The 26,217-nt window shown below is 47.8% G+C and overlaps 10 protein-coding genes across 10 annotated transcripts; 5 read left to right on the forward strand and 5 right to left on the reverse strand.

Annotated features, from left to right (window-relative positions):
* Nucleotides 1-137: 137 nt before the first annotated feature.
* On the forward strand, nucleotides 138-1,238 carry N7478_003077 (uncharacterized protein; the record flags this gene model as incomplete). The annotated part of the gene is made up of 2 exons (XM_056919291.1): nucleotides 138-335; nucleotides 387-1,238. 2 exons carry the CDS (start codon nucleotides 138-140, stop codon nucleotides 1,236-1,238), a joined length of 1,050 nt encoding a protein of 349 aa, XP_056782449.1.
* Nucleotides 1,239-1,475: 237 nt separating this feature from the next.
* N7478_003078 (uncharacterized protein) lies at nucleotides 1,476-6,121 on the reverse strand (the record flags this gene model as incomplete). The annotated part of the gene is made up of 4 exons (XM_056919292.1): nucleotides 1,476-2,026; nucleotides 2,086-2,164; nucleotides 2,218-5,753; nucleotides 5,806-6,121. 4 exons carry the CDS (start codon nucleotides 6,119-6,121, stop codon nucleotides 1,476-1,478), a joined length of 4,482 nt encoding a protein of 1,493 aa, XP_056782450.1.
* A 391-nt stretch (nucleotides 6,122-6,512) lies between these two features.
* N7478_003079 (putative Kelch repeats protein) lies at nucleotides 6,513-8,680 on the forward strand (the record flags this gene model as incomplete). Its single annotated transcript, XM_056919293.1, has 3 exons — nucleotides 6,513-6,957; nucleotides 7,054-7,199; nucleotides 7,262-8,680. The coding sequence occupies 3 exons, from the start codon at nucleotides 6,513-6,515 to the stop codon at nucleotides 8,678-8,680; spliced, it is 2,010 nt and encodes a 669-aa protein (XP_056782451.1).
* Nucleotides 8,681-8,769: 89 nt separating this feature from the next.
* On the reverse strand, nucleotides 8,770-10,257 carry N7478_003080 (pyridoxal phosphate-dependent decarboxylase family protein; the record flags this gene model as incomplete). The annotated part of the gene is made up of 1 exon (XM_056919294.1): nucleotides 8,770-10,257. One exon carries the CDS (start codon nucleotides 10,255-10,257, stop codon nucleotides 8,770-8,772), a length of 1,488 nt encoding a protein of 495 aa, XP_056782452.1.
* Nucleotides 10,258-10,649: 392 nt separating this feature from the next.
* N7478_003081 (proline iminopeptidase) lies at nucleotides 10,650-12,491 on the forward strand (the record flags this gene model as incomplete). Its single annotated transcript, XM_056919295.1, has 9 exons — nucleotides 10,650-10,692; nucleotides 10,770-11,005; nucleotides 11,089-11,333; nucleotides 11,405-11,490; nucleotides 11,544-11,708; nucleotides 11,762-11,782; nucleotides 11,829-11,976; nucleotides 12,027-12,123; nucleotides 12,180-12,491. The coding sequence occupies 9 exons, from the start codon at nucleotides 10,650-10,652 to the stop codon at nucleotides 12,489-12,491; spliced, it is 1,353 nt and encodes a 450-aa protein (XP_056782453.1).
* A 197-nt stretch (nucleotides 12,492-12,688) lies between these two features.
* Nucleotides 12,689-14,711, reverse strand: N7478_003082 (guanine nucleotide exchange factor MON1; the record flags this gene model as incomplete). The annotated part of the gene is made up of 4 exons (XM_056919296.1): nucleotides 12,689-12,697; nucleotides 12,754-12,988; nucleotides 13,051-14,089; nucleotides 14,150-14,711. The coding sequence occupies 4 exons, from the start codon at nucleotides 14,709-14,711 to the stop codon at nucleotides 12,689-12,691; spliced, it is 1,845 nt and encodes a 614-aa protein (XP_056782454.1).
* A 337-nt stretch (nucleotides 14,712-15,048) lies between these two features.
* On the forward strand, nucleotides 15,049-20,989 carry N7478_003083 (dopey family protein; the record flags this gene model as incomplete). The annotated part of the gene is made up of 6 exons (XM_056919297.1): nucleotides 15,049-15,139; nucleotides 15,209-15,333; nucleotides 15,391-15,540; nucleotides 15,601-17,840; nucleotides 17,913-19,668; nucleotides 19,724-20,989. 6 exons carry the CDS (start codon nucleotides 15,049-15,051, stop codon nucleotides 20,987-20,989), a joined length of 5,628 nt encoding a protein of 1,875 aa, XP_056782455.1.
* A 443-nt stretch (nucleotides 20,990-21,432) lies between these two features.
* Nucleotides 21,433-21,944, reverse strand: N7478_003084 (uncharacterized protein; the record flags this gene model as incomplete). The annotated part of the gene is made up of 3 exons (XM_056919298.1): nucleotides 21,433-21,528; nucleotides 21,628-21,733; nucleotides 21,814-21,944. The coding sequence occupies 3 exons, from the start codon at nucleotides 21,942-21,944 to the stop codon at nucleotides 21,433-21,435; spliced, it is 333 nt and encodes a 110-aa protein (XP_056782456.1).
* Nucleotides 21,945-22,242: 298 nt separating this feature from the next.
* On the forward strand, nucleotides 22,243-23,163 carry N7478_003085 (putative HIT finger domain protein; the record flags this gene model as incomplete). Its single annotated transcript, XM_056919299.1, has 1 exon — nucleotides 22,243-23,163. The coding sequence occupies one exon, from the start codon at nucleotides 22,243-22,245 to the stop codon at nucleotides 23,161-23,163; it is 921 nt and encodes a 306-aa protein (XP_056782457.1).
* A 552-nt stretch (nucleotides 23,164-23,715) lies between these two features.
* On the reverse strand, nucleotides 23,716-24,839 carry N7478_003086 (uncharacterized protein; the record flags this gene model as incomplete). The annotated part of the gene is made up of 3 exons (XM_056919300.1): nucleotides 23,716-23,930; nucleotides 24,000-24,287; nucleotides 24,347-24,839. 3 exons carry the CDS (start codon nucleotides 24,837-24,839, stop codon nucleotides 23,716-23,718), a joined length of 996 nt encoding a protein of 331 aa, XP_056782458.1.
* Nucleotides 24,840-26,217: the final 1,378 nt, after the last annotated feature.

The following is a 26,217-nucleotide window of genomic DNA, read 5'->3' on the forward strand; positions in this document are numbered from 1 at the left end:
TTGCTTGTCACTCAAGCTAAACCGAAACCAGTCACGTCACGTGGTTTCAACGCGACGCGGATGTTTTGTACTGGTTCACCTTCTTGATAGTACACTTTTCGAAGAAATTGGCTCAATTGCAACGGACGATGGCAAAAATGAATGGCAATATGGAAATCTCCGAAGATACGGTGCAGAAAATCCAAAAATTTGCTGCGAACCGTGCGGCTGTGGAGATTGAGTCGGCGAGCCAACCTCTTAGTGCAACGGCTTTGCATGCCTATACGCGACGTTTAGATGGGACGTTGCGAGAGCTTCAGGAACAAGTGCGACGCCAGGAGAATGAATTAAATAAGGTATGTAAGTCTCGCATTATATATTAAAAATATGCTAAAAGTTCATTACAGCTACGGGAGATCCGTTCTCACGGCGTTTTGGAAGATGAGAGTGATCCCTGGATACGTGTCTCGAATGCTCGAAGAGCTAAGAAGGCATATGATTCTTTGTTCCAAAAAGAGGAAGAACTTCCAGTGACGGACTCGGTTCTTCCTTCACTATTGGCGATTGAAGAAACATCCCAAGCCATTAAGGAGAGCAAAACTTCCGTCTTAGTAACGGCGGAGAAATTATCTCAAGATCGGGAACGCCTTCATATAGAGGAAGCAAACCTACGTGATTCCTCTGCAATTGCTAGTGGTCTTCGTGAGAGACTCCAGCGGATCCGTAACGCCGCCACTCGAAAACAAGAGCAGACGCCTTCGCAAATGGCACAAGAAACGCTAGGTGAACAGAAAAAGAAAAGACGAGCGCTAGATCAGGCATCTGAAGATCTAAAAGTGTCTTTGAACATATTCATCGACGATACCCTAGCTCCTATGCTCGCTGCAGAAGATCTTGGAGGCCCTACGGTTGGCGATGCGCTTGAAGTATCTGACGCGACATTAAATGCCGGTTATACGGCCCACGGGAGACCGAAGAGACAAAAGCAAACAGTCGACGCCGATGATGGTCAACAGCGGATCGATCAATTTATTAATCGTAACAAAGATGGCTCCGGACCGTCGAACAAGCGAGAATCGGCAGCAAAGGAAGTGCATGAACTTCTGAATACCTTGTTAGAAGCTGGTACTTCATATGTGACTTTACAACGGGACTCTGCAATCTCGAGGTTCCTTGTAAGAGCAAAAGTGGCACAATTCCATCCGCGAGATGCGCGGCGTCTTCGGCTGATTGACTTTGGCCGGTCACTGGGTGAATAATCGAGAAATTAAACTGATCATATGCGCGAAGCTGGCAAGAAATAGTATTGTGTCTACTTATATCCTAATTTAGTTTGGGCGCTCGAAACAATGAATTGGCCACTTGTCAGTGATACCAATTACCAGTATGAAGTGCCTGGCTGGACAGAAATGATAATTCCGGGGGATGTAAGAACGCCTAAAAATGCCCATGCAAGTAACGCCATATCATGGTCACCCCATTAGAAAAAAAAAACTTCAAATGGGCATCATTCCAATCGTAGATTTCGGTGTCTTGGTCTTCGTTGTAGTTTTCCGAGGAGCAGCAGATGACCGGCTTGGTGCACGAGTACTCGTGTTGCTCTTGGATCTGGAGCCTTTAGCTTTCCAGTTTGCAGACGAACCGCCATTTTTCCGGCGTGGCTTTTTGGTGTAGGGTCGTTTGCGCCCTTTGGAGCCAACAGCTGCTGGTTCGGCATCAAAACCGCCAGGGTCAAACCCAGGTGACGGGGGAGGGGGGAAGTATCGGCTCGTAAGGTCTTCGTTGGGCTCTTGGGAGAACTGGGTGTCGAACTCGAAGGCAGATGCCTGGTCTGCGAAGAGGTCATCGCCGTCACTGTACTCATCACTGCTGCTGAGATTGATGACATTGTGATGGTTGGGGTCAGGGACAACGCCATTTGACTCAGCCTCTTCTTTCAATTCATGATAACGGCGTTTTGTATTATCGACCAATTTTAAGATCTGGCGTCCATATCGTTTGACCTTGTCTTGATCAATACCAGGCAAGGCAGCAAGCTGTGAGAGATCTATTTAAAAGGTTAGCATTGGAATACGTCCGCGCCTTGAGCTTGGGGTGATGCCTCACCACTGGGAAAAAAAATGGCCATGTCGCGTAAGATATGGTCGGGGAATGGCTGGGCACGGAGGCCCCTTTCAACAACGATCTACCGAAAGCGTTAATACACCACTAGCATAGTCAACAGAATACGAGACTTACATCCTGCAGGAATCTCTTGGCGGTGACCTCAAAATCCTCAGCAACAGCACGATGAAGATGATCAAGGCGGTCCATCTTTTGGTCGGTCGTTATTGGTGGACCAAGCTCATGGCGACTTTGACGTTTCTGCTTGCCCGGTACCCTGATTGGCTCAAATCCGTCGCTCTCGTCATCTTCCGAAAAGTCCAGGAGTGTTTCGTGAGGCTGAGAGCGAGCTTGGCGGCGATGGTGAGCTGATTGAATTGGTGAAGATACCAGTGTAGATTGTGGATGGCTCTGATTGCTACTCTTGGATTTCGAGGTCGGCCTTGACGCGCGAGCTTTGTTTGGAGAGACGCGCATGTGTAGCTTCAGTTTCCGCTTTCCGGCTTCGTATTCGCTGGCGTGGCGCCCAAGAACAATATATTGAACAGCAAAGTCCTTCCCATTGATCTGGTTATTTTCGGCCAAGGCATCCTCGCCCAGGAGACGGTAGAAAAGTCGCTCCGCCTGGCCTCTATCAATGGCAGACCCCTTACCATACCCAGGGTTTTGTCTGTGTGACGGGCATTTGGGTCTTTTCAACTCACCACGAAGAATATCAACACAGTAAAGTACAGTGACGTTGTTTGTGTTGTCTTTTAAATTTTTCGGCTTTGGCAAATTACAAAAGTAGCGCACAATTTTAACAGCCCATGATGCGTATTCCGTAAAATCCTGTTCTTCGAAAACAACATCTGACTTACAATTGTCACACGTATTAGCGCAGTCTTCTCGGCGGAACTGTTCGTTAAAATATGCGAGTACTTGGACTCGTCTACAATCACTGCGGTTCTCGCAGAATTGGACAACATTCCTCAGCATGAGTTTTTGACGTGACTTTTGTTCCCAGCTGCCGTCGCCTTGATCGATCATTCGTTTCAGTGTAGTAGTGTCTCTGTAGCCATAATAGAGATAGCAACCGGAGCGCTTTCCATCTCGCCCGGCACGACCGGTCTCCTGATAATATCCTTCGAGACTTTTGGGGATACTGTGATGGAACACAAAACGGACATCTGGTTTGTCGATTCCCATACCAAAGGCAATTGTGGCGACAATAACATGGCATTTCCCCATTTGCCATTGCTTTTGTACCGATGCTTTCTTTTCGGGTTTCAATAAAGCATGGTAATGCTCTGATTTGATATGATGCTTGTCTCGAAGGACGGTCGCCACTTCTTCGCATGTTTTGCGAGACAAACAGTAAATGATACCGCATTGGTTCCGGTACGAGGTCTTGATCGTCTCAGCGATGCTAGTCAGAACTTCATCATTTTTGCCTTTTGGTCGCACTTCGTAGGTCAAATTTGGACGATTGAAGCTTTGCAAAAATACTTCGCATCCTCGCATCTTCAAGTTATGCATTACATCGACCTTCACATTCTCTGTGGCGGTGGCAGTTAAGGCCATAACTGGCACACCAGGGAATCTTGTTCGAACTTCCCCAAGCTCCTTGTAGTCTGGTCGAAAGTCATGGCCCCATTGACTGACACAATGCGCCTCGTCGATCACTAATCGCGCCAGTCTATTCCGACCATGAAGTTTCTCCAAGGCTTTGATGAGCGTTTGGTTTTTACTAAGCATCTCTGGCGTGATGTACAGCAACTCCATGTCTCCTCCTCCATTATTGGCCAATTGATCAAGGATCCATGACCGGTCACTTTTATTAGTATCACCATTGACCAGCAATGCATTGATGTTGAGCTCTTTTAGATGGAAAACCTGATCTTCCATGAGACTCAGGAGAGGGGAGACCACAAGTGTGACACCCTTAGTTCGGCCACTTGACACGACAGATGGAAGCTGATAACACAAGGACTTTCCTCCACCGGTTGGCATCAAAATGAAAGTGTCCTTCCCGCCAAGTGTTGCATCGATAGCCTCGAGTTGATTTGATCGGAAGCCACGAAGACGAAATCTATCCTTGAGAACAGTTCTTACATCGTGGGACCAGGGATGATTAGACCAAAAATTGTTTCGACTGGGTGATTTCTTTGGTGCTTGACTTCGAGAAATGTTCCCAGACGTCTCAGCAAAAACCTGGCGCTCCTGTGTATGTATTTCATTAAGAGACGGTGGCGCATCTTCATTGAAGCTGCCAGCAACTTCAAGCATTTCATCATCACTATCATTCCAGTCAAAATCATCAAAGTCCATTGACGGTGAGCCCATGTTTCGAGAAACGCTTTTCTCGTTGCCAAGACGGTGGGTATTAGCTTGCCCAGTCAGCTTAGACGGTAAGTTTCTGTCGGTCATACCAGATGCGGCAAAAGAAGTTGGTTCTCTTTGGGGCGATTGGGGTCGATTCATAGGCGGTGGTAGGTAAGGGGAGGGGTCTCTGCTGAAACTCAAGCCTTCATCCTCCTTTTCGGGGTCGCGAGAGTGTGAATCTGAGCTATAAGAAGCAATGCTGGAGTCTTTGACCAGATCGAAGACTCTAGCTTGGGGCAAAAGTTCGCGTATCTTGGCTTCAATCGCCCCCAACTCTGCTTCAACTGCTCGGCTTTTTGCGAGTTCAGTTGGCATGGTCGTCGGATCAAGTCCCTGGGAAATGACTTGCATGAGGCTTTCTTTCAATTTTCCCTTTCGAGAGACACAACTACTATAAGCCGCTTGCTGGGATTTTAAAGTCTCAATGGCTTGTATTCGAGAAATGAGACTCTGGTTCTCAGCAAGTAAATGTGGAGCGGCTCGGCCTTCCATGGCCTGTTCATATACCATCTCCGCATTCTTCTGCCGGGTCTTTTTAAGGTTTGAGATGCAATTCTCAAGGGCCGATGACGAAATGGCCACGAATTTCAGAATCTGTTCATCTTTGGTCTGAGAACTGGGAACACTCATCCCAGGAGACTGACGCAAAATTTTTGTTTCTTTTGTTTTTGTTATGTTTCGCGCTTCTCGGGACGGTAGTTGTTCAGTAATGCGGCTATCACGGCGTTTTTTGGTCTCATTATCAGCAGGGCTTAGCTGGGGTAGCTTAGGATACAGCCCTGAGTCATCCATGATCATTTTGTCAACATCATCGTCCACCCAGTCATCAAATGAATCTTCCTCGTCAGAACCAGCGATTATTCGATTGCGGTTGCTCTTTTGAGGGGACGGAGACTCGGTTTTTGGTTGTCTCGTACTTCTGGAAGATTTTGACCAGTCTTCGGTTGGAGCGAACTCAGAGATCGACTTCACAGACGTGATCCCATTTGCTTTTGAGGGATTTCGGATTTTAGCCGTATGTTTAGATGGTGACAGAAGGTCGGACGTGTATTCGTCGCTCTTCCGCTTCTTCCCACGCTTTTCAGTAGTCTTCTCATGTGTTGCAGCCTCCTCGGACCACAACCGACGGGGCTCCACGGGGCCAACTGATGACGATGAGATGAATCGCGGAGGATCTCCTGTCAAATCAACTGACTCTATATCGCCGAAGGGAGATGCTTCAAATTTGCGGTTTGATCGGAATGGTGTCGTTTTGGGCTGAGCACGTGTGAATGAGGACGTTGGTGGTTCGAGGCCTGTGTGACTATCTGCGAATTTCGTTAGCAACGGCGCATTGCACTCTATTGTGTGGATACATACCTGCTACAGCGGACTTTATCGAGGTTGACGTTTTAGACGTGGAGGGCGGTTCAGCTTTCCATGTCTCAAGATGACTAGGCAGCCGAGGCTTGCTCGCTGATAATGCAGTCTGCAATCTTGCCATTTCTTCGTTTGTCGCATCCTCGGCGTCCTCAATGATTGCATCCAAAAGTTCGCTTTCGTCGGAAGGCGGAGTTGGCTGTTGGGAGGCGCGCTCGCGTTGGATCGGAGGGGCCTCAGCGGACAGCAAAGGGTGAGAGGAAGGGGCTCGGTTCAGTAGCCATTTGAGATGAGCGGAGAGATTATTTTTCGTCATGGGGGCGTGACAATCTCATGGCGTTGTACTCGTCGGTGTTATCTCCAGTTCAATAGTTTGCTGTCGCGCATAAGACGCGTTGAGCACGTGACTTATAAGGGCCCACATGATTGATGCTGTAACAAACACTCGCAGTCACACTTCTGAGGCTAGAGGGAAATTGGCCTATGTATGTAGTGAATACGACAATCTTTAATATTGTTAGTTCTTTACCTACGTATTGATCGATCCAAAGTCCCATTATCACTAGAATACCTACTCATTATGCACTTCTGTTATCAAGCCCTGCGGGGCCGCACTCGATAGTGCTCTATCGGCAGCGTTTTTTTCATATGCCCCACCACGACTTGCCAGTCTGCAAAAATCGGCCCATTCAAGACCACATCCAGCGATGGGTAAAAAAGACAAGAAATCCGCCGAGCATAAAGCACGGGTGGCGGCCAAGCAATCCAAGAAAAGTGCCCAGAAGGAGAAAAAGACCAAGACGAAGGGCAAGGATGCCGACAGCGACGTTGAAGATGCCGATTTAGATGCCATCCTCGCTCAGTACGCTGAGGAACAAGCCAAATTCTTGAAGGTGACTGAGATTCCTTCTGGGCCTCCTGCGCCACGCTCATCTGCTACTATTCTTGCATCGCCATCCAATCGGAATGAGCTCCTGCTCTTTGGCGGCGAGTACTACGATGGTACCCACGCAACATTTTTCAATAATCTCTATGTCCACTTGATTGATCGAGGCGAATGGAGGGAGGTTACCAGTCCCAATAGTCCTTTGCCTCGAAGTGGACATGCTTGGTGTCGTGGAGGTAACACTGGAGGTATATATCTGTTCGGAGGTAAGATCTACTACTACCAAATCAAAGCCTTGGAACATTCGAAAAAATGTCCACGGTTGTGAACTCAGTAGGAGTATTCAATCTAATGAACATCAGGTGAATTTTCGTCGCCCAAACAGGGAACTTTCTACCATTACAATGACTTCTGGCACCTAGACACGGCGTCCAGGGAATGGACTCGTCTTGAGATCAAGGGCAAAGGCCCCCCAGCTCGTAGTGGCCACCGGATGACTTACTACAAGGTAAATTATAGCTCAAAATGCTTTGAATTGCTAAAATGTCTCAGCTAACTCTTGATACATAGAACTATATCATCTTGTTTGGTGGTTTCCAAGATACTTCCCAACAGACGAAATACCTCCAAGATCTGTGGATTTACGATTGCCAGAAATACACCTGGTTTAATCCAACCCTGACTACGGCATCGCAGAAGCCAGATCCTCGATCTTCGTTCTCTTTCCTTCCGCACGAAAGTGGTGCCGTTATCTATGGTGGTTATTCTCGCGTGAAAGCCGTCAGCGGTAAGCAGGTCAAGGGTGGTGCACAGAAGATGACTCTGCGTCCCATGGTCCACCAAGACACCTGGTTCCTTAGGATCACTCCCCCAGCCCCCGATGCCCCAGCAGCTGCTGGTCCAAATATTCGCTGGGAAAGGAGAAAGAAGCCTGCCAATACCCCGAACCCAGCTCGTGCTGGAACTACCATGGCATACCATAAAGGTCGCGGTATTATGTTTGGTGGTGTTCACGATGTTGAACTGACAGAAGAAGGAATCGATAGCGAGTTTTTCGATACCTTATTTGCCTGGACAACCGATCGAAACAGATTCTTCCCGTTGTCCTTACGACGACCCCGCGCCCCTGGCAAGAAACAGCAGGCGAACCAAGCTGCTAGATCCCGAGGCGATAGAAGCAAAGCCAACGAAGAAGATCTTCTGCAGAACCTCAAGGCACTGGAAGCCAAGGGTGGGATTCGCGATGACGATGGCGATGAATTTATGCAGCTCAGCACACCAAAAGAGGAACCTGTTGAGCCTTCCAAGCCTGCTGTTGTACGATTCGAGATGCCGCATAGACGCTTCAATGCGCAGCTTGCGGTACAGGATGATATGCTATTCATTTATGGAGGGACATTCGAGAAGGGTGACCGGGAATTCACTTTCGATGACATGTACGCCGTTGACCTTGTTAAGCTGGATGGTGTCAGAGAGGTATTCTACAGGGAACCCGAGAACTGGAACCTCATGGATGAAGAAGAAAGTGACGAGGAAATGGATGATGAAGATGATGATGAAGACATGGATGACGAGGATGGTGATGCTATGTCTCTCGATACGTCGTCACCTGCCCCAACAGAAATTACTGTGCCATCGGTTACCCAGGATTTGGAACAACTTGAAGTCGAAGAACAAGAGTCCGAAACGCAGCCTCATGACAACCGACCATTGCCTCGTCCATTCGAGACCCTCCGTGAATTCTTCGGTCGTACTTCCGAGGAGTGGCAAAAGCTCCTTATTGAAGCTATAAGACTTAAGGGCGAGGACAGCGAGAAGAGCATCAAAGAGTTGCGGAAGGCTGCATTCGACAAAGCAGAGGAGAAATGGTGGGATAGTCGTGAAGAGATCATGGCTCTGGAGGATGAACAAGAAGCAGCTGGTATTGGGGAGGTGGTTAACATGGCCGATCGGACTGAAAATGTGGGAGGAGCTGGTCGCCGTCGTTGATGAATATAAAAGTGACATTTCATTCCATACTATTAGTTATTACGATAGCGTACCCGGTATATACAGGCCCTTGTATCTACTTGTTCTTTTCATAACTGTGCCACTTGATCCAAAACGCCAATCACCAAAGCAGTATCACGTACAACATCCACTCGCCAGTTGGAGATAGCAATTCGAACGGCTGGTGTACCATCCCAACTGCTGCCGGAGACAAACATCCGTGATGTGTCATTTATCTTCTTAGCCAATTCCTGGTTCAGGGCATCATCCTTAGCACGAAACAGGACACTCATGAATGTCTGGTCCACGAGCTCAGCTTTAGAATTCGCCTCTGGCAACGCTATATATGCGGGGCTATCAAAAATCCATTGATAGATAGCACGAGCAAGCTGAATCTGGCGTTCGAGCATTTCTCGGTATCCATCTCTTCCGTAATACAACAGAGACGCGTACACTGGCAATGCTCTGAACCGGCGGGAATTTTCAATACCGATGTTGAGAGGAGACGGAATTGATGGGCCATCTGTTGCGCCTGCGCTCAAATAGGCGGCATTGGCATTTTGGAACACTTTAGCGGCTAAGTCTGCGTGTTGAGAGAAGAAGAAACCACAATCATAAGGCACATTCAGCAATTTGTGACCATCTCCGGTGATTGAGTCCACGATATCAATTCCATGGCTGCCTTTCTTGATGGTAGCATACTCTGGCTTATCGTCCAGAGCTCGGGCGAATATTCCAAAGGCACCGTCAGCGTGCAGCCATGCACCATACTTATCACACAGCCAGCGAAGTCTGCCCAATTGCTCGACTCCAGAAGTGGCAAATCGGCCAGTATTAACTTCACCACATGAGATAGCCACAATGCTCACTTTGTCGGTTCTTTTCAGCTCGTTTTCCAGCTGTTCCATATCAAACTGAAGTGGATTATCATCTCGACAGATATTTCGAACGTTTGCGCGGCCAATGCCCAGAATCCCTGCAGCTTTTACCAATGAAGAATGTGGCAGAGTTGATAAAACCTGAACACCCGAAAGACCAAGCTCTTGTAGTACTTCGAATAAACCGTGCTCGCCAACGCTGCCTAACTGGCTTCCCTTTCTCCCCGCCGCTTTTTGAAGAACAAATTCTCGCCCGCAGGCTAGACCAAGGATATTGCTAGCTGTAGCACCGGTGGTAAATGTTCCATTATGCCATCTATCACGAGATAGATGCAAGAGATCCGCAAGCAAGCCAAGAGCATGGTATTCTACATCTGTAACAATTGAATGGTTTGGAATGTGTACCTGAACATTTTGATCGTAGGCTGACACAACGTTATCGGCAAAGAGAGCAGCTGGTGTTACCCCACCGGTTATAAAACCATAGTAGTTGGGGCTGATGCTACCTCCATTGAAAGCAGGCACGATGTCACCCAGAATATGTTGCTGAACGGACTCCAGGCTGGCTCCGACGCCAGGCAGTGATTTGGGAATGGATGACCGGGCTCGGGCTAGGTTCTCTGAGCTTGGGAGGACACCAGAGCCCCATGAACCTTGGGCAACCTGCCATAGGCTTTGCAAGAATTGTTCTTGTTGCATTGTGTCTGTTTGAAGTCTGAATGATAAGTTTATTAGGAAAGCTCAGCGTCATTTATAGTTACGGTCGGGATATTACAGACGTCTCGGGATCTGCGGGGATTGTCTTGTAGGTTCAAGATCTCGGTTGGACCTCCCAGAAAGAGGATTAGTCGAATAGTGGAACCGAGTCAAATAGGGCTTATTTTATAAAACGGGTCTGAGATTGCGAAGAGATGCCTTGTAGCCTTGTGTGTTTGACCGGGTCAATCACTCGAGCAGGGACTGGGGGCGGGATTGGGTCAGGGACACCTCGTGAGTGGCACAGAGTGTCTCCGCAGTTCAATGTCAAGATGCTCCACTCCCAAACCCAAACCCTCGGTCCTTCAACATTACCACAGAAAGCCACCACAACAATGGCAGCAAAGCTCATTGATAGACGGTTCCACAATATTCCCGGTATGTTTTGCATTGCTAAGAGTGACAGTCGATTAGCTACCATTCTACACCCAGCAGACGCTGATTGCCATCACTAGGCAAACTCAGGGTGTCCGAGCTGTTCTTTGACGTTCCCGTTGACTACAGCAAGCCACAAGATGACACGTTGAGGCTCTTCGCTCGAAGTGTTTCTCGCTTCAACAAACCCGTCGAACCAACGAAAGAAGAGAGCAAGCAGCCATGGCTCGTCTACCTCCAAGGTGGCCCGGGCTTCGGATGCAGTGCCCCGCAGAACTACGGGTGGATTGAGCCAGTGCTCAATAAGGGGTATCAAGTAAGTAGCTGCCATACCTAACTGGCTATTCAATGTCAATGCAAAGGAAGATTTTGTCGAATTTTTTTAACACTCGAGTTTAGGTCCTTTTTCTGGATCAGCGTGGCACTGGCCTTAGCTCTACTCTCACGGCTGCAACCCTCGCTCGCCAGGGCAATGCTATTCAACAGGCCGAGTATCTCAAGCATTTCCGTGCCGACAGTATTGTACGTGATTGTGAGGCAATTCGACAATATTTGACGAAGGATTACCCCGAAGATCAAAAGAAATGGAGTGTCATGGGCCAGAGCTTTGGTGGTTTCTGTGCCATCACCTATCTCTCGAAGTTGTAAGTACATATAGCAAGTCTTCAATCTGTATATCGTGGCTTTTTGCCGCTAACTTTCAATCTCTTGAAAGCCCCGAGGGATTGAGGGAAGCATTTCTCACTGGTGGCCTGCCTCCGCTCGTTGACGGGCCAGACCCCGTGTACGCTCGCACGTATGGTAAGTGTATTTACATGTCTGCCCTCGGAAATCCTTTCCTGACAAATTAATAGAAAAGGTTGTGGAAAGAAACTGGGCATACTATGAGAAGTACCCCGAGGACGCCGAGCGAGTCAAGACCATCATGGAGTACTTGAATACCCACAACGTTGCTTTACCGTCAGGATGGCTCTCTCCGTCTCGGTTCCAACAACTCGGCATTATGTTCGGATTTCATGGTGAGATTGCCCACACAGAATGCATTCTATATTAATATTGACTGAATTTATAGGTGGCCTCGATATTATGCATGGTGAATAAGCTACTCTTGCTTTTTTAACGACGTTATACTCACATAGTTGTATTAGACATTGTCCTTCGTGCTTGGAACGATCTGCAAATATTCGGCTTTCTTACAGTGCCCACTTTAGCCACAATCGACAGCAACGGTGGGATGGATAAAAACATTATCTACGCCATCCTCCATGAGGCAATTTACTGCCAAGGGTGGGTATGATTTATGATCTTTGATGAGCAGTTGGCTAACATAAAATCAGCAAATCGTCTCGTTGGGCAGCCGATAGACAACGTTCAGAAAATCCTGCATTCCAAATTGCTGGATCTCAGCCACATATTTACTTTACCGGAGAGATGGTAAGGCCTGCCCCTCAAATTCATAATGGGACCCGTTTATCTAACATTCACTGTAGGTCTTCAAAGACATGCTCGACTCATACACGGAGCTGAGTCAACTCCGAGACGTAGCAGAGGCCCTGGCCAACACCAGTGATTGGCCAGCTCTGTATGACGAGGCACAGCTTGCTAGAAATGAAGTTCCAGTCTATGCTGCCTCATACATTGACGATATGTACGTGCATTACGACCTAGCCTCCAACACTGCGAGCAAGATCAAGGGGATCAAGCAATTCATCACCAACACCATGTATCATGATGCACTGCGGAGCAAGTCCGGCGAGGTTATGCGCCAACTTTTCAACCTTCGTGATGACTCTATTGACTAGAGCTTTAAGATCACTTTTGTCATATGTTGAGTTCGTTGCGGTCGCAGGAATCGGCGACAACATTGCTTCGAACAAGATACATCAGATGCGTAGAAATATGAACCATTCATTCAAATTATGTTACATGTAGCTAGGTATATAACAGACATATCAATATTTGCCAAAGCCGCTGTATGTAAAGTTGAGTCTTGTGAGTATTAGAAAACCTAAGAGTTTTGTTAGTTGAGACATGGACTATACAAACTTGGAATTCTGTACGTACCGCGCCGCCGATGATGAAAATCCTCTCTTCCTCCTGATGAACCCACTGCGCAATCTTGGTAGCACTTTGTACCAACGCATTGCGGTTCGCATTTGGCTCAGCAATACAATAAAGCTCAAATACCGGGGTTACCCAGGCGAATGAGCTAGCTGACCGTGACACGCAATGGTGCACTTTCACATGGGTATTTTTAGCATGAATGCTTGCATGAAGATTATTATAGATAGACATAAGCCTGCGAGGAAATATTAGCCTAGGAAAATAATAAGATAAGTGGCAAAGAATTTCTGTCCTGACCTTCGGCGTCGAGATACTGAAGAGAAGGTTGGGTTGAAAGAGGACATGGTAAACTGCACATTCGCTCTTGATTTGTATAAGAAATGATGCAGCACAGACCCGGGCACGATGTCTGTCGTGGCTGGCCGGCCTTGGTCGATTGCAGCTTTAATTATCTTGAGGCTGCCATTCTTCTCCATTTGTTCGACAAAGGCATCCCGCATTGCTTGCATCTCGAAGAAGCTTTCTTTGTCTGGGCTAATGAGGACAATGGCGACAGATTCTTCTTTCAAAATATATTCGTGTTCTTCAACACCACTTCGAAGATCGAGAAAGCTGACGTACATATGTAAGTAGCCGTTACTGTTGAAGCCAGGCAGACAAACAGGAATCCAACTTTCCCCACCGCCAGCTTTGACTCCATCAGCCTCAAAGACCATGTTAAACAGGAGCTGAAGATCTCCCGGATGAAGCGAGTGCTTCTTTGGCCGCACAACACTGACCAGTCGTCCACCGGCGACAATTAGCCCATAGAGTAGGTTTTTAGTCTTTGTCTTCAGTAGAGCATTGTTAATGGCTTGTCTGTGCTGTTTGCGGATCTTCAGACACTCAAGAGCTGACAGCAAAGTGGACGGTGATCCACGGGTAAAACTATCAGCTAGAGAGGACAGAAGAGTTTCGGACCCTTGGAGTGGTCGCTTTAAATCGGTAGATGGTCGAACAGAGAATAGGTGAGTAAGAGAAGGTAGCGTTAACGTGGATAAAATCTGCATGTACAACGCTTCAAGTTGCAGTCTAAGCTGATTATCGCTCTCCATCATTCGGCTAATTGCGACAAGATGCAAAGGCCCATGGGTGACAATGACAAACTTCGTGTCCCCAGCCGAGAAATTTCTTAGTTGGTCTTCAGAGTCCTCGTAGAATGAGATGATTGTTTGAATGATTCCGACATAGGTGGATATCAAACCACCATCACCGTGGCGTGTCCAAATTGGCTTACCAGCAGCAGACAGGATTAAGAAGTGCTTTTGCTTCGACTTGAAGCGCTCCAAAAGAGAATCTGCCTCGTATTAGTCCGATGGATTCAGTGTGTTACATTTGAGGAAACGCAGGATTCTACCTTCGTTACCGGCTTCTTCGTCGATTTCTCCAACAGGCTCGAATTCAGTTAAGAACTCATCATCATTCACATCATCAGCGGGAAACTCGGCGTAATGAAGTAAACCTGTAGTTTCTGAATTTTCCCCATGAGTTGATGTGATAAAATCTCTGAACAAAGCATCGACGTCTCCGACATCGCCAATTTGGGCGGAGCTTCGAATGCTGGCTGTGTCTCCTGCTTCACTTCCTCGTGAGCTGGTGAGATGGCCAAGACTGGCTTTAGCTTTTAAGCCCTGGGAGATGCCCCGAATACCCAGCGAGGAGTATGCATTCCCCGCCCCCTCGTTTGTTTGTGTATCGATTTCCGTCCGCGACACAGCTGTTGTAGCCCCCGCCCGGGATGCTGATTCGTCGTTGAGGAGGCTTAAAGTATTAGGCCGCGGAGGTAAAGGAGGTCGTTCGCCCTCTGAGCTCGGGCTAGAGTCTCTGTGAGATGGATCAGAGTTCACTGGCGCTGGCGAGTTCTCATCGGCAGGCTCATCCCGGCTATCGCTCTGGGGGTATGGCTGCGGCGCATTCATCCCCGCTATGGGCGTGCGCTTGTAGAGGCAGTCGCTGCAGTGCGGGGCAGTATATCATGGATTGCGCATCATAAAAATTAAGAAGATCCAAGTCTTGCCCGGAATTATTAGTTCGGCGTGGGGTAGAGGAACTGTTTGAGACGCTGACGTCGGTCGGCGAGTCGGACGGAGCTCGCCCAAGGCGGACAAAACATCTAATGTAGCCGCCTGCGTGGCCCTTTCTCCAACACCTTCAACGTTCAACTTGCCCTCCCCTAGGGGTCCTCTTTATTATTCCTAGGTATGATGAGGTGCAGCTCACAGTCTTTGCATCAATTTGAAGTTCGACATTGGCACCATGAGCCTTGATCCCAGTGCCTTTCCGAGGTCAAACTCCCCCGCAAGCTCCGAGAGCTCCTTGACACGCACGCGTTTGCAGGGAAAAGAAGGTCTGCAGCCCGCTCCGTGATTCTTAAGCTGATACAGGAATTGATGGTTAACGTTTGTATTCTCATTAGGATCCGTCAAAAAAGACAAAAGTTATCGCCGTTATGCGTCGAGCGTTGAACGAGCCTTATCACTATTCGACAATGCCTTACAAGAATGGGCCGACTACATATCCTTTCTCAGTCGCCTTTTGAAGGTGAGTTGGTCATATAAAAGGGCCTAGATCATTATTGTATGGCTGACATATGGCCAGGCACTTCAAACCCATCCACCAGATCAACCTGTTGTTCCTCATAAAGTTCTCGTCTCGAAGCGACTTGCTCAATGTTTGAACCCATCATTGCCGTCTGGTGTTCACCAGAAGGCTCTTGAAGTATATACCTACATATTTGGGCTGATTAAAGTATGTTCTGTGAAACTTGTGTGATATTGGATAGGTTTTGACTGATTATGGTTTTCCTAGCTCGATGGGCTATCGCACGACTTGCCCTTGTACCTACCTGGCCTTGCGCCCACCTTGACATTCGCTTCCCTTACAGTCCGCCCTCTCTTTCTTTCCTTGGTGGAAGGTTATATCGTCGATTTGGAACCACGAGCTCTTCGGCCAGCCTTGAAAGCTATTATCCTGGCCTTGCTCCCGGGACTAGAAGAAGAGACGAGTGACGATTTCGAACCGACACTCCGTATCATCAATAAGCTTCGCGAAGTAGGAGGAAGGCTGGAGACACAGAAAACATCTGAAGCTGGGGCCTCTGGGCAATACTTTTGGCAATGCCTGTTTCTCGCATCTATCACGAACCCAAGCAGACGTCTTGGTGTACTAGCTTATTTGAATCGCTACCTGCCTAGGTTAGGCATTGCAGGCCGTCGCCAGAGCACGGCCGAGACTGGGGATGTGAAGGATATTCCACCTGAGATGTTAGCCGCGGCTGACTCTGTGATCCTCCCAGAGCCGGGCCTGTTGATTCGATGCTTTGCATCGGGCCTGTCTGATGAACAGATTTTGGTTCAACGAAATTTCCTTGATCTTTTGGTAACACACCTGCCACTCAACTCGCCGATTCTCCAGTCACGAATCACGGATGCTGATCTTGAAACTTTAATCGTTGCGGCCGTGGGCGTGGTCACTCGACGAGAGATGGGCTTGAATCGGCGACTGTGGGCATGGTTCCTTGGCCCCGAGCCTAACAATGACCGGGAGCGTTCTTCCACTGATGGTAGAAAGTTCTCCTCTGAAACTACACACTCGGCCTCTACAGATGCCAAGGAGCTTTCACAATCGCAGTATTTCAGTCGGGTCGGCTTGCAACCACTGGTAAATGGACTTCTCAAGATGATTACTCGAGGCTCTCAAATTCCGTCCGAAAGAACGAAGCCTTTCCGAATCTCACTTTCCTTGATGGACCGTTGGGAAATTGGCGGTTACATTGTCCCTGCAGTGTTTCTCCCCACAATTCGCAGTGTTCAGATGTTTGAGGAACAGACTTCTAGGAATAATTACGAGGAAGTTTTTCGCAGTGCTAGTGCCTTCTTTGACGGTGTCGAAAGCAGCGTAATTTTTTCTGAGATATTGGGCCTAGTTGATTTTCGCTCTATCGATACCGAGAAAGATCCAGAACTGGTTTTGCGTAACCTCGATCTTGCGCGATTCATCATCGGAAACTTCAATGTCCGAGAGGAGGACATGCTTCAGGTTCACGTTCCTCTATTGACACTTTCGGTCCTCGTACGGATGCGAGAAATATCTTTGTATAAGCCTTCATCGGGAGCAATTGTGGATAAAAGATCCCTAACTACGGCTTTGAGCAGTGTGCTGAAGTCTTTAAGCCCGTTGCTTACAGAAAGATCTTTCTCGCGAAAGACAGGCCAGGAGAAAGTGGCCACCGACGCGAAATCCGGCGATCGGGACGTTTTGAATAAGATTCACAGTTTTTATGAAAACAGCAAAAACAGCCTTGATCTCCCTCCTCTTCCATTTGGTCCTAAGCAACTCAGCGAAATGATCATTCGTGAAGCTCATGACTTGGCCGTTGAAGCACTGGAAAATGACAATGGCGCCCCATGTCTTCATGAAAAGGTCGATATCCTTGTAACACTGCTCATGAAACTCCCCAAATCTCGAGTTCTTCGTGACAAGCGGTTTTATGGGGCTTTATCACGAAGGTTAGCCAAGGGAGAAAATAAATTGACAACAACAGCGTTTTCAGTTATCTCTACGATAACCTCTGCGTTGACAAATGTATTTGCCATCCATAGTCTGGGATTTTATATCAACTATGAGGATGCGTGTGGCCTGGTACCAAGTCTGGTTGAACAGCTCTGGCAATATTTGTCACCACTGAGCCCCAAATTTCATGTTGAAGCTGTTCGGTGTCTATGGTTGCTTCACTCAATATCATGGGTTGATCATCTGGTTGAAGCATCTATAACATCTTTGATGATTAGCTCATCAACGACAAGCTCTCATCATCTCTCATCAGAAGAGCAAGCTGAAAGATTCTATGTGTTATGGAACCACAGCCACCACAGCATGCACGAGCAACCTCCAAAGCAAATCTTTGATGTTGGAGGAAGCTTGATTTCTTATCAATGCTCGGTGCTTGAACGCCCACTTTTCATTGTCCTTGACCTCCTCTCTCAGGAGCCTAGCGATGTCTCCCAGAGTGTTCAACAGTGGCTCCAAGAACTCCATTCCATTCATAGGTAAGCTAACATGCCAGATCAGTGCATAAAAGCTCGTATCATTAACCTGTTTATTATTCTCTACGCCTACAGGATATTCCATGTCATTCTATTAAAACTTGAGGAACTATTTGAGCGTGACACTCCTAGTTCCGTTGCTGGAGACAATCTGTCAATTGCTCCAGATGATTACAAAGAGTGTAACTATTTGTTGCGAACGGCATCAAATGTGATCTCGTCTCTTTCTCATGGGGGCTGGATCACGTTTCTCAATTATACACTGGGACAGAACGAGAAGCGCTCAGAGGCGCCTAAGTCCGAAGGTATTCCTCGTTCCGGCTACTCATCGAAATTATTCATTAACTCGATCCTTCAAACAGACAATGTTGATTCAAAGAGCTTCCACGCAACCATATTCGAGGCTTGCCACAAAATAATCGACGACAAGAGTTCAATGGCGACCCAAGACAGCCGGGAAGGAGAGAGATTGCAAAATGATGCACTTCATCTCATGCGACAGCTCCTTCTTGGACCCGGCGCGGAGAATCTGGTGGAATCTGGAATTGACGATTTCCTCGTGGATCGCCTTCTCATCGCAGCAGATGAAGGTGGTAGTATTGCAGTGCAATCGGCCCTCATCGACACCCTTCTTGCAGCTTTGAAGGTTCGATTCGCCCAGGCCTATGCACCTCCACCACCCCCCAGACCCAAGCACCAACGGGCAAGCTCTCGTGACCGCTTGACAAGTCCTTCTATATTATCTTTTACCAGTGATAAGGGTGACAGAGGCCAACCCTCGGTACAATTCCCTCGGCCCCCAGAGCGTCTTTTAGACTGTTTGCTCAAGGGTATCAGCTCAACGAAATCACATGAAATAGTAGACCGATGGATCGGATTACTTAGCGAAGTTCTTCCACTCTACTCGGGCTCTCTTTTTCAAATTCTTCTCATGCTGGTTGAATGCCTTTGTAGGGAGACAAAAGCAGCTTTTGGAAGGCTCCAGCGTGGGTTTCAGCAAACAGAAGATTGGCCACGAGACCGCTCAGAATATGCCACCATTGCTTTGCTTACTGGCCTTGAAACGTGTATTGCCAATGCGCATGAACGACTTCTCGTAGAGGAGTCAAACATTCCGGCCGCAAAAAGCCCGGACCAGCCTCAAGGCTTTTTCGGTAACATGGTGTCTGGTGTTTTTAACTCTGATGGTAATCAAGGCCGTTCTAACACCGCAAATGATCGCTTAACCGTTCTCTTGTGCTTTCAAGACGCCGTTCGCCTTTGTTTCTCTATTTGGGCATGGGGCGCAGGCGACCGAGTCGGTCCTTCTCCGGATTTTGCGTCTATGGCATCCTTCCAATATACTTCATTGCGAATGAGAAATCGGTCAAGACGCATTCTTGAACATTTCTTTACTGCCGAGGCACTAGAATGTCTTGAAACTCTAGTTGAAATGTGGACCAAATCTGACACGGATAGTGCAACACTTATTTTCAGCCTTCTGCATACTCTTGATGGATCGAGTCCCAAGATCACGATTCCCGCCGTGTTCAATGCAATTTACACCCGGACAAATCCCGGCGCACTTGATGCTAATCGCAAATCATCCCTTACAACTAGTCTTTCTGAATCGGAGCTTGCGAGCTTCTTGGTCGCATACGCCCGTTCTTTGGACGATGATGCCCTGGACGAAATATGGACTGACTGCACAACATTCCTGCGAGATGTACTTAGCAACCCCTTTCCACATCGTCAAATTCTTCCACGACTTATTGAATTTGCTGCTATTCTGGGAGTGAAGCTTGAGAACACGACGTTTGGTGAAGACCGTCGTATGCGTAAAGAACTCGGGGTTCGTCAAGTCTTTATGAAATCGCCATCACATTTTACTGACTATTTCTTCACAGGATGTCGTTCTTCGCCTGCTCACTGCTGTCTTCACAAGCAAGCCACTTGGGTTGAACCAAGACGCTGGTTCTCTAGCGAGATCTTCTATAGATTATGACCGTACAGCAGTGTCCCATACTGGACCCGATGATATGTTGAGTATTCTCGCAGTATCTATGCCATCCTTTATCACAACCTTGGGTGACTCAGACCGCATCAACACCGCAATCAGTGGTGTGTCAACAAATGTCGTCGGTCCTCTCATTCGATCTCGACTATTCCCCAATAATCTCAACTGCAATGTGATGGTTCTACTACAACAAATGGCCAAGGTCCCTGCAGCTGCGAAGGTCTGGAAAAAGGACATTGCTGATGCGTTCAACGACCCCCGCTTCTTTGGATTGCAAGTTGATCTCATCAAAGGGAATTGGATGGATCTTTTGCGTCAATGGGCCCTCGTTGATAAGGAAAGGCTAGCAGAGCTTCTCACTCGAATGCCACCACCGAGCACAGCAGGTATCATGTTTGGCGTGGGAGCCTCTGCAGCGCGGTTAGAAGCGGATCGCAAGACGCAACTCAACCTGCGGCGCGTAGCGGTGCTTCTTCTTTCTGCGAATACCGATTACTTTGTAGGCGAATTGCCAGCCCTACGTCAAAAGCTAGAGGATCTTCTAGCCGCTACTAGTTCCTCTTCGCCGTCATCCGCAACGCGGGCAGAGATATTTATGGTTCTGCGGGCCCTTGCGCTTAAAACCTCACCTTCGACCATGGCGCCTTTCTGGCCTTTAGTTAACTCCGAATTGCAGGAAGCTCTCTCTGCTGTTCCACGCGGCTCGCAGTCAGAAGTGTACGGTCCTTACTCGCTCCTTCAGGCATGCAAGCTGCTGGATGTCCTTCTAGTCACCGCTCCAGATGACTTCCAGCTTCTGGAATGGCTGTTTGTGACCGATACCATCGACGCAGTTTATCCTCCTGGCCAATGGGAACCAGTTGCCCTGGCTGATGAGGTTGCCCAGAGCTTCGGACGTCACGATATTCTCTCCCCATCTGTTTCCAATGAGCCTGTCGAGCCCGCAGCGCGTGGTCTCAGACGCCCTTGGCTTATCTCAGATCACATTCGAGAGACGGCCAAAGATGAGATTGTTGAGCGAGTTTTACGACCGTTCTTCGAGCGACTTAGCATCTATGTCTTTGAGAGCACATATCGTATGGAAAGCGCAGACTTGGGCATTTGTCGGGACGATTTGCTGGCGGACTTGTTCAATGAGAGTACGATGGCGAACTGAGCGCCTTAGATCTGTGTCACTTCCCATTTTGTACAGTTAAAGTAGCCCACAGATAATTCCCCATTATGTTCTGTGCGTAGTTATAGCACACCAATATACCTTGTATCTTCTTCAAATAATTACAGTATCGTTTTCAATCAATGTTTCTCCACCACATCATGATGTATCCGTCATAAAACATACTACCTACACAAAGGTTCCTATTCCAAAGTTCATTGGGAACATCCAGGGCTTATTATAACTTAAAGCATTTACATATCGTGATTACTTTGAATTTATATACATTCAAAATCTAACAGGCAATCATAGGGTTCTCCTTATTGATATTTGGCTTTGGCCAAAATTTTCATCGTAATTCAGATGCAGAAAAAAACACCACGAAACACCGATGGAAAATATCAAATGTCCAATAAAAGGTTACAGAGTCCACCAGGGACCTTTTTTCATTTCTTCTGCAGTTGGTTGAACTTGTTCTCCAGCTCGGTGATGTATTTCTGAAGCTTCATGGTAGCTGACTGAAGCGCCTGTATGACAAAGACCTCTCCCCGTGTGGGGAGAGAATATCAATGTCAGTTCCCGGTAACATCAAACATAATATATTGGCGCAGTCAGTTTTTAAAAGGGACAGTTAAACTTACTATGATATCATCATTCAGCATTTCATTTGCCATGCGATAATCACCCAAGATATAGTAGTAAACGGACGCGCCGGCAACAACCCCACCGGACAGGAATCCGAAGACGCTGCACGTAGTTAGGTAAATTCAAATGAACACCCTTTGTGGGTATCAAGATTAAACTTAGGCCGAAGAATTTTGGCTTACCCTCCACGGAAAGCACCCACGGGCTTTCTTGCAGGTAAAGGCGCAGCCTCCCAACGGGGACGGGAGACCGAGAAAGGTCGAGTGATGACGCGTCCACGCAGCGGTAGGAAAAGTTTTGAGCGTAAAGCCATTTTGACTGATGACCTATGATATTTAGCAAATCAGTCAACGCGAAAAATTAACGTTGGGCTGCTCCTACAGTTGAAGATGTTAAGTGGCAATCTCGAAGAAAGCAGGTGAGCTGCACAGCTGGGTACCCACCTGCACTATTTAAGCTTAGCGCGCGGGTCATTAACAGCTATCAAATTTCAGTGCAAACACACCAAACACTTTAATCATCCCAAATCAATTGGTTTAGCTAACGTTTCCTTCTCCGAACTCTCTCCAATACATCCCAGTCACTTCCCAGAAGTAAACTGAGCGAACACAATGTTTCGTGTCGAGCTCCTCGCCGATAAAGGTTCAGTCCCTCAACCAGGCTGGTCCTATGTCGCCGACCGAGCCTTCAACTCAGCTCAAGCCGCCATAGCCCCAACACTAAGCCGCAAACGCGGAATCCGCGACGCTGGAAAGGGCGGCGATACGTCCTCCCGCCGAACCAACGCTATAATACGGCATCTAGCGGAGCTGGACCGCGAGAACCACCGCGACGTCGCGGTTCCCATCCCCGTGAAACAAGCTAAGGAGGCCGGGGCGCGCGGAACGCGTGCAAAGACAACATCCAACGTCCGCCGCATTCTCCAATCTCAGAAAACATTCAGAAACCATCTCGATGACGAGGAGGCCGCCCTCAGTAATGCTGCAGCTAGTGGGGCCACGGGAACAACTGTGCAGAGCGGCGCGGGTATGAGTGCGGCTGCGACTGCGGCGGTTGCGAGGGTGAGCAAAGCTGCAGCTTCTACGGCTTCGAGGCGAAGTTCAACACCTGTGGCTCCTTTGAGCTCGGCGAAGAACAAGAAGCGCGGAGCAGGCGCGTCAGCTTCAACGCCTACGCCCTCTGTTCCTGGGACCCCTGGTGTGGCTGCAAGTACCACAGAAGCAGAAGCGGGTGAGGAGGATTTTGAGCGAAAACAAAAGCTTTCGAAGACGGAGCATGATGATGATCCTCTTTTGCGCTCGTATGCGCCTACTATGCCATCCGACAAGATTGTTCAGCGCTTGCTTGCTGAGCCTCCACTATCCTATAATGCATCACGGGCTGGTCCGCCGAACTCGTCGCGGTTGCCAAGGCATTTCTGTTGCATGTGTGGGTATTGGGGGAAGATCCGCTGTAAAAATTGTCATTTGAGGACTTGTGGATTGGATTGTTATCGGGTTCACGAGGATTCAAGATGTGGTGCATTCTTTTGAGGGTATGGGTACCTTTGGATGTGCTGGAGACTGTATACTATGGGGCTCGACCTCTTTCTAATGACTGTATGAACTTAATGACAATTCTGTATAATAGAGATCTTTCAAGATTTGGCACTATGCATTTTCATCTTATTCCATTTCACTTCACCTGAGCTTGTACTATCTATATCATTGACGGGGAAACTAGTCACTTATGAACCTGACAACTGGTAGACGCAACATGGGATGAAAAACACTCATCCGGAACTTGAGTCACGGTTCATCTACATGCAATCTCCCCGGCAAGAGGGAAGATACAGACGTCCTCTAACTGGGAGTCAATTTCCCCCCACCCGAAAGCTGAACTGTACCCCCATTCAACCACGCATTCGCACTGGAGCTTAGGTTGTAAGAGATCGAATACCCCTGGTCTACAATGCTCGACACATTGGCCACTGTGATGTTCTGCACTATCGTATCTGCCGTAACCACCCACTTTGACGTCGCATCCAGATTGACACCAACGGTTCCTTCGCCGTTCTTTGAATATGCGGTACCAGTCCAGATGGATTAATCGCCCAGCGTCCAAGTGATGGAGCTACCATTATATGTGACCAAGTCCCCCTCCAGCTCGGACGAGGACACAGCGATGTCGACAATGGCCGGTAGCACATAGCTGCTGTACTCAGCTCCCGCAAAATAGTCAAATTCAGGAGTGATACGAGACGAGTTGGCCACCACAAGGATTCCGGATATCGTGTTTATCATCGTCGCCAATATCTGGACTTCGGCAATAATATTACCAAACTATAGCCCCGGCATGGTCACTCCCGTTGTCGTCAAACGCGAATTACTAAACGAGAGCGATGCACCAGTCTCGCGAGGCTGGGAACAGAACAGAACAGTTCCGGCCAGCAAACCAGCAGTGAAATCCACATTGTCAAAGGCGGATTTCTGGCCACCGTCCGAGAAGAGGCCGGGCGAGTGATCTGCAATTCCAACTACGTTTGTGGCATATGCTTCTCCGAGAGCGTAGAATATCGCGCTCCCACGTTCAGCTGTGTGAGCTACTGAGTCGCTGATATGCAGATATCCCGCAGGACCGTCACCAGCAAAAGCAGAGCTTCGGATACCCCCGAGTACTGTCGGACGTTAGACGCATATATTGTGCCATTACCGGACGCATAGAGTCCATGTGCACATGGGCCCGAGCTGTAGAGGTCGGTATTGGTCACAACAACTGTAGTATTAGTGCCATATGCATAGATATTGGCTGCACCATTACGTGTTGTGATGTTGGAATGGTCAATGTATGAAACTGATGCGTTTGCTACATTGATGGCCGCATTTGCACCATAAAAACTGGCTTGATTGAGACTGGAAGCATAGCCGTTCTTGATCACATCAATGTAGGTCATGTCTATGTTGGACTCCTCCGTGATGACGATGACACTGGTGTCATTTTGATCCACAGTGTATGTTTCCCGCGCAAGCGTAGTCTCGTTGTCAAAGAAGTAATGGGGCCCAGTAATAGCGATAGTCTGGTATGTTGCACCTGGGTTTTCGTAGTCAGCTGCAAGGGCATTATCGTCCGCGTCGACCCCCAGATCAAGATAATCACTTGGGTCCAGTAGAGTCACTGCCGCATGAGACAAAGCCACGAAGGCGCTGATGTGGGTAAACGAGGACCTCATGAGGTAATAAGTATCAATGATAGAAAAGCTTGTTATGTTCAATGATCGCTTCGATGAGTCCACTCACACAAGTTTCTCTTTCCAGTCTCATTCGGATCCACCATGTTTTATACTCGCGAGTCTGGTCTATGGCTCTATGCTCTACTCAAACTCCACATGATAACGCCCTTTGTCCACATTCCGGGCAAGGATAGATTGAATGCGGGGAATGTCTAAATCATAATATGGAGATTCACGCTCGAAGGCTTGACAGCGTCCTCAGTGGAGCCGAAAATCGATCCCTAACGGATCCTTCTCTTGGCAACGAACTATGGTGGCACTGAGCTGAGCAATCAAGCTTATGCCACATTGAAATCAAAAGCGCTCCAACTGCCGTACCCACCTTTTATGCATGTGTCATCAGTATGAGCCTCGTGGGACACATTCAGCCCGAAGTATCTTAAAGTCCCGGGGAACAGGTTTCTCCAGTGCCTTGGATCAATGGTTGATTATTATGGACGGTTATAAATGAACACCTCAAGTGATCTTGCTTATCGATAAAATAAGCTTAATATTTATTTGAGACGAATTCTAAGACCCACCATGAGTTTTCTCCTACCTACTAATGCCAGTAACTAGGCGAATATATTTTTGTGGAAGAGATTGATTCAAATATTCCATTGAAAACTATATTCTTTCCAGGTGATCTCTACTGTCCTCCGTACATATAATAGAGCCTGTAGTGGAATATAGGTACTGTTCCAGCTCTGGGGCCGTTGAACTGCTTAAAATATTGTAAAAGAGATCGATATCAATGCCACGACTAAAGCAACCATCAAAGAAGAAGATGAACACAAATTGGCAGCTGCATTATCCTTCTCATGTTTATACCCATAGTAATCTTTGTCACAGCCAACAGTCAAGTTCCAAAGGGGCATGCCAAAGTAAGTGCCCAGAGTATATGAATGCCAAGTATCAATAGATACCTCCATGGTCATCTTTGGATTACCTTGAAGGTGAAATTCATGCCATGGCTCGGTCCAATTTTCAGGTGCCATCATACCAGCGGCTCCACTCGTTTGTTGATCAAAGAACGTAGTGGCGTTTACACTCTTTCTATCCCATTGAAAGTGAACGTAGGGGTTTCGTTGTATCCTTTTTGGATGGGATCGATCCTAATAACCCCCCTTGGTTCGGGATGAGATCCATTTCAACCGGTAATATTGAGAAGTCCCAGATTTTGAATTGCAAAATCAAGATTCATGAAATATGCGGAGGCATTATAACGATCATTATCATATGCGGTATTAGATACTTCGAGCGGAATGTCTTCTCTTCGAAATGTCGTATATTCAGAGACACTAGAAGTTGTATATTAAATAGCTATGTCTCTTCAGAA

The sequence above is a fragment of the Penicillium angulare genome (assembly GCF_028827245.1).
Source record: "Penicillium angulare strain IBT 27051 chromosome Unknown utg000003l_segment0_segment0, whole genome shotgun sequence".
Classification (NCBI taxonomy): domain Eukaryota; kingdom Fungi; phylum Ascomycota; class Eurotiomycetes; order Eurotiales; family Aspergillaceae; genus Penicillium; species Penicillium angulare.